General features: G+C 39.0%; 1 protein-coding gene across 1 annotated transcript; it reads left to right on the top strand.

The window, feature by feature from the left end:
- Positions 1–1,782: 1,782 nt before the first annotated feature.
- LOC145875860 (uncharacterized) lies at positions 1,783–7,478 on the top strand. The gene is made up of 2 exons (XM_082971661.1): positions 1,783–2,327; positions 5,135–7,478. Exons 1-2 carry the CDS (start codon positions 1,970–1,972, stop codon positions 5,851–5,853), a joined length of 1,077 nt encoding a protein of 358 aa, XP_082827787.1. The 5' UTR covers positions 1,783–1,969; the 3' UTR covers positions 5,854–7,478.
- Positions 7,479–12,952: the final 5,474 nt, after the last annotated feature.

Genomic DNA, 12,952 nt, shown 5'->3' with positions numbered 1-12,952 from the left:
ACTGGGATTATCCCTCAACACCCTTTACACATGTACTGCACTGGGATTATCCCTCTACACATGTACTGCACTGGAATTATCCCTCTACACCCTTTACACATGTACTGTACTGGAAATATCCCTCAACACCCTTTACACATGTACTGCACTGGAATAATCCCTCAACACCCTTTACACATGTACTGCACTGGGATTATCCCTCTACACCCTTTACACATGTACTGTACTGGGATTATCCCTCTACACCCTTTACACATGTACTGCACTGGAATAATCCCTCAACACCCTTTACACATGTACTGCACTGGAATTATCCCTTTACACCCTTTACACATGTACTGTACTGGAATTATCCTTTTACACATGTACTGTACTGGAATTATCCTTTTACACATGTACTGCACTGGGATTATCCCTCTACACCCTTTACACATGTACTGTACTGGAATTATCCCTTTACAGTTAGGAGCACTCCCTTTAAGAGTGTGCTCCTAATCTCAGCTCGTTACCTGTATAAAAGACACCTGGGAGCCAGAAATCTTTCTGATTGAGAGGGGGTCAAATACTTATTTCCCTCACTAAAATGCAAATCAATTTATAACATTTTTGACATGCATTTTTCTGGATTTTTTTTGTTGTTATTCTGTCTCTCACTGCTCAAATAAACCTACTATTAAAATTATAGACTGATTATTTCTTTGTAAGTGGGCAAATGTACAAAATCAGCAGGGGATCAAATACTTTTTCCCCCCACTGTACATCTACATGATGTATTGTTACACCATGTAGGAGCAGTATAGACCTAGTCTGTTCATTATATATATACATCTACATGATGTATTGTTACACCAAAAAAAAGGGAAATTATATTATTTTATACTAATACAATTGCTCAGAGAAAGAGATTTAGTTTAACATGTAATTCTCAAAAGGCAGGGGTCTGAATTATTGCTACCCATGTTTTCAATACTCCAGCACTCTCCCCTTGGGAGGATAATGACACTGAAATGTTTTATGAGATTAGAGAACACATTGGGTGGGACCTTAGACCCTTCCTCCATACAGAATCTCTCCATGTCCTTGATTTATTTAGTCTGTCTTATGGACTGCCCTGTTCAATTCAAACCACAGGTTTTCAATGGAGTTCAAGTCCGAAGACTGAGTTGGCCATAGAACATTTTTGATTTTGTGCCCAATTTACAGTTTCTTTGTTTTGCTGAAAGATCCCCTTATGGCCAAGTTTCAGCCTCCTAGCAGAGAGGTAACCAGGTTTTGGGCTAAAATATCCTGGTAGTGGTTAAAGTTGATTTATTTTATACATTTTTGCTCATCTTTATCAAGGGTATTAATAACTAGGTGCTTATTTTGATATCTTGTTTTTTGACTGAGTCAAACAGGGACATTGATCTGATTAACACCAGTAAATACAGTGAGTACCATCTCATAAAACAGGGACATTGATCTGATTAACACCAGTAAATACAGTGGAGTAGATGTAGAGTTTGTTTTAAATTCTCATAAAAAACGGAATTAATCAAACAGCACTTGTTGCTTTTTGTACGTGTTGATATAATATTAATATTTAATGGAGAGAAAAAAACGTTTCCCTAAACTGCTTTATAATATTATAATTCAATGAAGAATAAAAATAGTTTTCCCTCCTCAACTGCGTTTCCTCCCTCCAGACAGCAGATGGCGATATGTGTCTTTCAGGCGATGTTTCTAGTGTGACGTATAATCTAGTGGACGGAACGCTTCTTCAACAACTGCAGCCACCTCGGTAGCTCGCTAGCCGACAAAGTCGGAACATTCAAGTTCTTTAGACACTTTCCTGGTTTAATTGTAACTGTGATTTAGACATACTTATGTGTAAACAACTAGCTACCCCATTTAATTTAATATTTACGTTGTAAGTCAACTATCTGGCTGGTTAAGTTAGCACTAGCCTAGCTAGCTAACATCCCCGACCATGCGCTCACTAAGCTACTCTCCTCCTGCTAAAGAAGAGGTCTGTTGGACGGAGAAAGAAGCTCTGGGGCTGAACATTGTCGTGAAAGAGGAGAAGGAAGAGGAGGATGTCACAGTAAAACAAGAAGTAGAGGGTGAGGCTGTTACCGTGAAAGAAGAAGAGAAAGACGTTACAGAGAAAGAAGAGGAAGACGCGTTCAGAGTGAAAGAGGAGGAGGATGTTACTGTGAAAGAAAAGGAGGAAGTGAAAGAAAATGAAGACGTTTTTGGAATGAAGGATGAAGAGGGGGAGATTACTGTCACATTAGAGGAGGACGAAGAAGAGAAGACTGGAGATCTGATTAACATTAGTAAATACAGTGAGTACTATCTAATAAAACAGGGACATTGATCTGGTTAACACCAGTAAATACAGTGAGTACTATCTAATAAAACAGGGACATTGATCTGATTAACACCAGTAAATACAGTGAGTACTATCTAATAAAACAGGGACATTGATCTGATTAACACCAGTAAATACAGTGAGTACTATCTAATAAAACAGGGACATTGATCTGATTTAACACCAGTAAATACAGTGAGTACTATCTAATAAAACAGGGACATTGATCTGATTAACACCAGTAAATACAGTGAGTACCATCTTATAAAACAGGGACATTGATCTGATTAACACCAGTAAATACAGTGAGTACTATCTAATAAAACAGGGGCATTGATCTAATTAACACCAGTAAATACAGTGAGTACTATCTAATAAAACAGGGGCATTGATCTGGTTAACACCAGTAAATACAGTGAGTACTATCTAATAAAACAGGGACATTGATCTGGTTAACACCAGTAAATACAGTGAGTAATATCTGATAAAACAGGGACACAAACTCTGCAGTTGTTGAACTAATGTGTGATTTTAAAAGGGCATTCTACACTTGAATATGTTGTTGTACTGTATGAATTGTTCATGACGTCCTTTCCTGTTGAAAAGTGATATAAATACAGTAAAGTATAAACACACTAATGGGAAACAAATAAATGTTTTGGGCAAAATAGTGTTTTTTTAACAACTGCAAACTAGAAGGAGTGAGTGATGTCATAGTAAGGTCTCCAAGGAGTTGGCTTGATGGGAAGTCGTGATGTCATCCAATAGGAGGCTGATCTTCATGTGAATATTCATTATTCTTTTTAAAATCCTTCCTGTTCTGTCAAGTTGGTTGTTGATCATTGCTAGAAAGCCATTTTCAAGTCTTGCCATTGACTTTCAAGATGATTTAAGTCCAAACTGTAACTAGGCCACTCAGGAACATTCAATGTCATCTTGGTAAGCTCCTCCAGTGTAGATTTGGCCTTGTGGTTTAGGTTATTGTCCTGTTAGGACCGTTTTTTGTATTCAGATCTCTGAAATGCTCTCTACTTACGTAACATTTAGTGTCTCCTTATGTTACGCTGGCAAAACAGTTTTTATGGGCACAGAAATCCTAAATAATTTCAGAGTTTGCTAAATCCAATGGCTCTAACCGAGAGTCACCTTAACTTTATTGACAACACCCAAATAGATACTGTCATTAACGTCGTTCTTCAATAATTACACATAATACTTAATACTGTAGCTGTTTAGTTACAGTCACATGTTCAACTATCATCAGCTGATCCAGGAAATCATTTTCTGAATGACAGTCACATGACAAACATCACGACATGCAACAACAACCAAAGTGCTTCTTCATTCATTACTCTGGTAAAGACAGTTATGCCGTGCTCCACGTTGGATCCAACATCCCAAACAAATCGATGTTTATAATGTGTTACTGTCTGGCTGATTTACAGTAGGGTCTCATTACTCTGTTTGTGCACAGAGATACTTAGCTCATAATGTGTAGAGAACTGTTCCTTGATGGATAGGCTATTGTACAACACACAGAGCTATTTTCCTTTATTCAGGACATTTAGAATGACAACACATTACAGAGTAGCCTAGTGGGATTATTCACAAAATTATCTGGTGATCAGATTATGAAATGTCATGACAAAGACATGTTAGTTTCCATGTTTCACCTGAAATATAAAATTATATATAGTCTTAGGTGAAGTAGTTCTATGTTGTTGTTAGGTGAAGTTATGGGTCCTACAGTAGGTCTATGTTGTTAGGTGAAGTTATGGGTCTTACAGTTGGTCTATGTTATTGTTAGGTGAAGTTATGGGCCAATTTGTTAAACACTTAGTGTACAAACCCTCATTGTCAGGCTGATGTTAAAGCTAGCCAAAGAGCATTTTACTGGTTGAAGTGTTTTTTAAGTATAAATCAGTTGATATGCGACAATAACACAAACATATTAAGTAGGTGATTCAAGCGAGTCTTACAATTATAATCCATATTTAATGTGAAATGCACTCATAAGCAACCTGTAAATGGAGGCTAATTTTGCTGTCAGCCTATGAGAACTCCCCTGAGTTTTCCCCCACGGTGGTGAATTAGTGAATAGACACAGAGCTTAATGTGAGTTTCCTTGAGTAGCACTCCTGATCTTGTGCTGTAATATTCAGAATACATTGTGAAAACTAAAATCTTTGCTCACTATTTTTTGCTCCAGGCAGATATACTACATCCATAACTAGTGGTTTCCTCATTACCAGATACACTATATCCATAACTAGTGGTTTCCTCATTACCAGATATACTACATCCATAACTAGTGGTTTCCTCATTAGCAGATATACTACATCCATAACTAGTGGTTTCCTCATTACCAGATATACTACATCCATAACTAGTGGTTTCCTCATTAGCAGATATACTACATCCATAACTAGTGGTTTCCTCATTAGCAGGGAAGTGTTTCTGCAATCATTTTTGTGTGCGCATTGACCTCGTGTCGCAATTTTAGCAAACACAGAAAGGGGCCAATATTGGAGACCAAAAGTCATCTGGCACACTGCTTAGGGTTTCAACAACTTTAAAAACTTTTCTAGTTTCTACTAATGTGAAAACAAGACAAAATATGATTGTTGCTAAGTTGACTGTCTTAATTGTCAAATATTTTAACAGACGTCAATTGTTGTACAACTTCATGGGTATGCTCTGGGCATCACCTTTTACCTCAAATAAACAGTGGATTTCTGCTGTTGTGGACCTTTAACCATCTGCCTGACTTTGTTCTCACAGGAGAGAGACGGGACTATTGGGATCCTGGGGATCCTCAACAACATCATGATGCTGACGAGGCAGAGAAGAGTCTCTCCAGATCAGAACTCCTCAAGAAACACCAGCGAGTTCACACAGGAGAGAAATCTCACTGCTGCTCTGACTGTGGGAAAAGATTCAACTCTTCACTAGGCCTTAAAATACATCAAAGAATTCACACTGGAGAGAAACCTTTTGGCTGTGATCAATGTGGGAAGGGTTTTACTCAGCTAAACAGCCTGATAGTACACCAGCGGACACACACAGGAGAGAAACCTTATGGCTGTAATCAATGTGGGGAAAGTTTTACGACATCTAGCTATCTAACTATACACAAGAGAACACACACAGGAGAGAAACCATATAGCTGTAATCAATGTGGGAAGAGTTTTACTCAGCTAAACAGCCTGATAGTACACCAGCGGACACACACAGGAGATAAACCTTATGTCTGTGATCAATGTGTAAAGAGTTTTAGTACGTTTGGCTGTCTGACGGCACACCAGAGGGCACACACAGGAGAGAAACCTTATAGCTGTGATCAGTGTGGGAAGAGTTTTACTACATCTAGCTGTCTAACTAAACACCAGAGAACACACACAGGACATAATCCTCATAGCTGTGATCAGTGTGGGAAGAGATACTCTGATAAAAGATCTCTGATCAAACATCAGAAACTACATGAAGGAGTTGTTTCATGATATCAGTGAAATAATGTCACAATGTAGAATGTTTTAACATTGTAGTAGGAGTATTTTAATAACGTCAGAATGTAGAACCCTAAACGTTTGTTGTTCAATTGATTTTAGCCTCAGGGGGAAAAATCCAGGCTCTGAAATGGAAGAGTTACTATTTATGTGATTTAACAAAAAGTGACTAACAAAAAAAGAGTTCTGTTACACTTACCACGTTGGTGACCCACTGGAATCAAAATGCAACACTTCAAAATGTAGCTAGCTGTTTTCTACAAATTGTACTCTAACCAGTGATGTACACATTATTCCCATATTCCATGTGGTTTTTGAGCTGTTAGTTTTAACAGGACGTGCAACCTCATCTCCCTCCTCTCGCACAATTGATTTCAACATGATATCGATGAGTGATGACAAATAAGTGTTGTGTTCCTTTGTTCAGCGACCCTTAAATGTAAATGCATCACTGTTGCCCTGCTTTTAGAATATCAGGGTTAATTCTCAGATGTGCCAACCCAAGTGTACTAGAGCATGACATTGGGGACTGGGCCCCGATCCAACAACATGCCTATCTAGTGAACACTGAAAAGAGAGAGAAGCTCTGCAATGAGGTGGAAAGTTACTACGGATATTGCAGGAGTTTCCTCTTGAAATCAGACATGTCTGTGGTGAGGACAACTTGGTTGCTGATTGTCTCAAAGGTGGGCAGTCAAAAAGATTTGTGTTTTGCGTTTAGCCAGTCCGTTGCCATGGATCACAATTTATTTTGACTGCACGTTTTTCCGTATTGGAGATGAGTTTTGTTTGGGCTCGTTCCAAGGGGACGAGAGTTCTAGAAGCTAGTGAGTTTTAGGAAGACGAGAGTTCTAGAAGCTAGTGAGTTTTAGGAAGACGAGAGTTCTAGAATCTAGTGAGTTTTAGGAAGACGAGTGTTCTAGAAGCTAGTGAGTTTTAGGAAGACGAGTGTTCTAGAAGCTAGTGGGATTTAGGATTCTATAGAAAGAAAAAGGAGAAAAAAATAATACGATTGTATATTATTATTTAGAAATACGTGTTTTTAATTGTTGACATCCAGTGGACACCATGTTTATATTGTAGAAGGGAAGCATTTTTGTTGATTTTAATATGAAATGTAAGTTGTTTTCTGTTGGTGGTGAGCAAACTTGTCCATCAAAAATATAGGATATATTTGTTGTCTTAAGGTGGAAGGTGTTACAGGCTTTGGTTTTTCCATTTATGTTTTGAGGTTGGACTTTAGCTCGTTAGCCCGTCTAACTCGTTAGCACGTCTAGCTCGTTAGCACGTCTAGCTCGTTAGCACGTAGGACGCACTGATTGGTGTCACCTCAGTTAGTCAGTATGTGTTACACCTGTGCTGGCTTGTCCATCTCGTTATGGTTGAATATAACATCCAATTGTTAATATTGTAATCAATTAATTTTCCTTAGAATGCTCATTAGTCTTTCAGTTGTTATTCTTCATTTTTTTTATCCTCTTATGTTTGTGGTAAATATTGCTGTTTATTTTCATTGTTTTTTTGTTTTCTTTTCCCTGTGAAGCCATTGTGTTTCATCCATGTCTGAAATGTGCTGTATAAATAAAGCTTGATTTGAACATATAAAACTAATGAACCCAATGACTGACAATCAACAGACTTTTGCAAAACTAATGAACAAATATGTGCAAAAGCAACACGTATCTTGGTCCATCTTAGTATGAAAAACAGTATAAATTCAGTATATCTTCCACTATGTCAATATAGTGCTGGTATGTAAGTTTAGTATCACTTTTCAACCAACCCAGTTCATTTGTTGAAAATGAAAAATGTTGAAATCAACAATATGTTAAAGGATTCAACTACTGGAAACTGAAACAAACAATTGGATCAAACAGATCAATCCTACTGGACATTGGGTTTGATTCAGACCCTGCCAGCATGGCCAGAGATGTAACTTATAACCACAGAAACAACACAGACCTTTCATGCCTAAAAACACCTAAGTATTAGATTTACTGCCATGGTCTAGTATGTCACTGCATCAGACACCATTCACAATGCTGGCTGAGGTACTAGTAAAACATGACATATTATTTCCTAACCATTCACAATGCTGGCTGAGGTACGAGTAAAACATGACATATTATTTCCTAACCATTCACAATGCTGGCTGAGGTACGAGTAAAACATGACGTATTATTTCCTAACCATTCACAATGCTGGCTGAGGTACGAGTAAAACATGACGTATTATTTCCTAACCATTCACAATGCTGGCTGAGGTACTAGTAAAACATGACATATTATTTCCTAACCATTCACAATGCTGGCTGAGGTACGAGTAAATTATGACATATTATTTCCTAACCATTCACAATGCTGGCTGAGGTACGAGTAAATGATGACATATTATTTCCTAACCATTCACAATGCTGGCTGAGGTACTAGTAAAACATGACATATTATTTCCTAACCATTCACAATGCTGGCTGAGGTACTAGTAAAAACATGACATATTATTTCCTAACCATTCACAATGCTGGCTGAGGTACTAGTAAAACATGACATATTATTTCCTAACCATTCACAATGCTGGCTGAGGTACGAGTAAATGATGACATATTATTTCCTAACATTTCACAATCCTGGCTGAGGTACGAGTAAAACATGACATATTATTTCCTAACCATTCACAATGCCGGCTGAGGTACGAGTAAAACATGACATATTATTTCCTAACATTTCACAATCCTGGCTGAGGTACTAGTAAAACATGACATATTATTTCCTAACCATTCACAATCCTGGCTGAGGTACGAATACTTCAGTAAATAAATGTGCAAAAATGTAAAAAAAACTGTTTTTGGTTTTTCATTATGGGGTATTGTGATGTCATTATGGTGTATTGTGTGTAGATTGATGAGGGGAAAAATTATTAAATTTTAGAATATGGCTGTAATGTAACAAAATGTGGAAAAGGTGAAGGGGTCTGAATACTTAACAAATGCACTGTATACCCCTGGTAGAGTTTTCTACCGCTGGCAGTTTTGTACACAGTCATGTGATACGTGGTATAGAAAGGTCCAATCTTAGGAGAGTACATGGGAGGCACTATACTGTGTGTCTGCAGGTGTCTATCTGGTCAAAACCACTGATACAGGAGCCCCTCCACCCTCTGGTGGGATGGATCATGTCTACAGAGAAACCTAGATTCAAATACTTAGATTTGTGTGTATTGGGTATATGTTGTGAAATTGTTAGATATTACTTGTTAGATATTACTACACTGTCGCAGCTAGAAAGACAAGCATTTCGCTACACCCGCAATAACATCTGCTAAACACGTGTATGTGACCAATAAAATATGATTTTGATTTGAAATAAATGTCCTATTTATCAAAGGTGCTTTTGGCTGGTGTCAAAATGACTTCAAAGGATTTGAATTTGTTAAAAGTCCATTTTGATACAGAAACACTAAACCATGATTTAGATTTATTAAGAACAAGTTGATTGACAAAGACATGAAAATTTGAAAGAATTGAATAAACCACATTTTGGCCATGATAAAAGATATGCCTCTGGGGTCAAAATGATCCATGTCAGAAGTATGGTTCAATGCAAATATGTAGTGGGTGTAAAGTTGGTTTTAAATTCTCACTCATTAAACACGAATCAATCAACACATGCTTCTCTTTGAACGACTTAATATAATATTAAACTTTTATGAAATAAATGAAAAATAAACGTTTGGTTCCTCAACTGCGTTGCCCAGTCCAGTCAGCAGATGGCGATGTGCGTCTTTTAGGTTCAGGCGATGCTGCCAGTGTGACGTATAATCTAGTGGACGGGACGCTCCTTCAACAACAACAGCTAGTCAGACACCTCGGTAGCTTTCTAACAAACATAGCTACAACATTCACGCTCTTTACACTGTTTTGGTGTATATTAGTCTCTGTGTATTAAACACACTTCTGTCGTATGTACTTGTTGGACCATTTAATGATATATTTACGTTGTTTGTCAGCTAGCTGGTTTGCTAAGTTAGCTTAGAACTAGGCTAGTCGCTAATGCTAACTAGCTAACATCCCCGACCATGAGTTCACTAAGCTACTCTCCTCCTGCTAAAGAAGCAGAGGTCTGCTGGACGGAGAAAGAAGCTCTAGTGAAAGAGGAGGAGGAGGAGGAAGAGGAGGCTGTTACAATACAAAAACAAGTAGAGGGTGAGGCTGTTACAGTGAAAGAAGAAGAGAAAGACGTTTCAGTGAAAGAAGAGGAAGACGCGTTCAGAGTGAAAGAGGAGAAGGATGTTACTGTGAAAGAAGAGGAGGAAGAGAAAGAGGAGGATGCAGTTTTTGGAGTGAAAGAGGAGGAGGGGGAGATTACTGTCACATTGAAAGAGGAGAAGGAGGTAGAAGAGGAGGTTGGAGATCTGTTTAACACCAGTAAGTACCGTCTCTGCAGTCGTTGAACCAATATGCAGTAAAGGGGTTCTACACTTTAATGTTGTTCTGTAGGAATGGCTGAAGCTACACTGTAACGTGTAGAACATCAAGAGTGGACCATCAACAAAACGTTAACAATTGATCAAATGCATCCAATGACAATGCCTGAAATACTGTAGTCCTTAATATCTCCTATTAGATTAGCCCAAGATGTTCTCTTAAAGGGGCAATCAGCAGTTGTTACATCCATTTAGGGACTTATACATTAATGATATGTACCCATCTGTTTCTTGAATAAATCACTTATAAATGCCTCATGAGCTTAGTTCAACTGTCGTACCCCATCAGAACCCAAAATATAAGCTTTTATTTACTCCAATGTTCATCAGTAAATATAAACAAACACTGTATATCCTCAAAACATGGTTAAAACTAGAATGTTGATATCATGGATGGTTACATTTCTCCAGCCCCATCCCTCAGCTTTTTACTGAAACGGGCAGGGAGTACGCTTTGTTATTGTTTCTACTGCTGATTGCTGCCCCCGTTACTCCTCAAGGTCCAAGGACTGTATGTTATTTTCAGAGGTAGACTGGCTCTGTTCAGGTAAAATAGCCAAATATTCCATCTAAATGTGAATCGATTCTCAATTGCAATACGTTTCTAGAAACATAAATTGCTGTACTTTCATATCACATCAAAATAATTTCACATATACTTTCATATCAATTCAGAATAATTTCACACAATATTTAAATATCACATCAAAATAATTTCACATAATACTTTCCGGACTAGTCTCCCAGTCCCTGCTGCTGAAAAACATCCCCACAGCATGATGCTGCCACCACCATGCTTCACCGTAGGGATGGTGCCAGGTTTCCTCCAGATGTGACTCTTGGCAGTCAGGCCAATGAGTTCAATCTTGGTTTCATCAAGTCAGAGAATCTTGTTTCTCATGGTCTTAGAGTCTTAAGGTGCCTTTTGTCAAACTCCAAGAGGGCTGTCATATGCTTTATACTGAGGAGTGGCTTCTGTCTGGCCTCTACCATAAAGGTCTGATTGGTGGAGTGCTGCAGAGATGGTTGTCCTTCTGGAAGGTTCTCCCATCTCCACAGAGGAACTCTGGAGCTCTGTCAGAGTGACCATCAGGTTTGTGGTCACCTCCCTGACCGAGGCCCTTCTCCCCCAATTGCTCAGTTTGGCCTGGTGACCAGCTCTAGGAAGAGTATTCCATTTAAGAATGATGGAGGTCACTGTGTTCTTGGGGACCTTCAATGCTGCAGAATTTGTTTTTGGTACCGTTCCCCAGATCTGTGCCTCGACACAAGCTTGTCCTGGAGCTCTACGGACAGTTCCTTCGACCTCATGGCTTGGTTTTTGCTCTGACATGCACTGTCAACTCTGGGACGTTATATAGACAGGTGTGTGCCTTCCAAATCATATCCAATCAATTGAATTTACCACAGGTGGACTCCGAACAACTTGTAGATACATCTGAAGGATGATTAATGGAAACAAGATGCACCTGAAAGCAATTTCGAGTCTCATAGCAAATGGTCTGAATACTTCAGTAAATAAGGTATTTCTGTTTTTTACCTGTTTTCACTTTGTCATTATGGGCTATTGATGACACCCCTCTGAATATAGATAGCCTAACCATCAGAAAAACCTCTTCCTTAGCCTACTCCTCCCGCTGCTGCTGGCCTTCGTACATTCTGATGTTCTGCTCCTAAAGTTTCTGGTAATAGGCTACACCAGCAGTCGTTATGCTCCTATAGTTTCTGGTAATAGGCTACACCAGCAGTCGTTAAGCTATAGTTTCTGGTAATAGTCTACACCAGCAGTCGTTATGCTCCTATAGTTTCTGGTAATAGGCTACACCAGCAGTCGTTATGCTCCTATAGTTTCTGGTAATAGTCTACACCAGCAGTCGTTATGCTCCTATAGTTTCTGGTAATAGTCTACACCAGCAGTCGTTATGCTCCTATAGTTTCTGGTAATAGGCTACACCAGCAGTCGTTATGCTCCTATAGTTTCTGGTAATAGGCTACACCAGCAGTCGTTATCATCAAATCAAATTTATTTATATAGCCCTTTGTACATCAGCTGAAATCTCAAAGTGCTGTACAGAAACCCAGCCTAAAACCCCAAACAGCAAGCAATGCATGTGAAAGAAGCACGGTGGCTAGGAAAAACTCCCTAGGAAAAACTCCCTAGAAAGGCCAAAAACCTAGGAAGAAACCTAGAGAGGAACCAGGCTATGAGGGGTGGCCAGTCCTCTTCTGGCTGTGCCGGGTGGATATTATAACAGAACATGGTCAAGATGTTAAAATGTTCATAAATGACCAGCATGGTCAAATAATAATAATCATAGTAGTTGTCGAGGGTGCAACAAGCACGTCCAGTGAACAGGTCAGGGTTCCATAGCCGCAGGCAGAACAGTTGAAACTGGAGCAGCAGCATGGCCAGGTGGACTGGGGACAGCAAGGAGTCATCATGCCAGGTAGTCCTGAGGCATGGTCCTAGGGCTCAGGTCCTCCGAGAGAAAGAAAGAGAGAAAGAGAGAATTAGAGAGAGCATATTTACATTCACACAGGACACCGGATAAGACAAGAGAATACTCCAGATGTAACAGACTGACCCTAGCCCCCCGACACATAAACTACT

This window comes from Salmo salar, unplaced genomic scaffold (assembly GCF_965601325.2).
Source record: "Salmo salar unplaced genomic scaffold, fSalSal1 ptg000377l, whole genome shotgun sequence".
Classification (NCBI taxonomy): Eukaryota; Metazoa; Chordata; class Actinopteri; order Salmoniformes; family Salmonidae; genus Salmo; species Salmo salar.
Note: the sequence above shows the minus strand (reverse complement) of the source record. Positions and strands in the feature narration are given on the sequence as shown.

Excerpts from the sequence above, each read along its gene's own strand:
- LOC145875860 (XM_082971661.1), top strand. The coding sequence starts at position 1,970 with ATGCGCTCACTAAGCTACTCTCCTCCTGCTAAAGAAGAGGTCTGTTGG. Across the intron at positions 2,328-5,134 it reads GATTAACATTAGTAAATACA|GAGAGAGACGGGACTATTGG; the intron begins GTGAGTACTATC and ends TTGTTCTCACAG.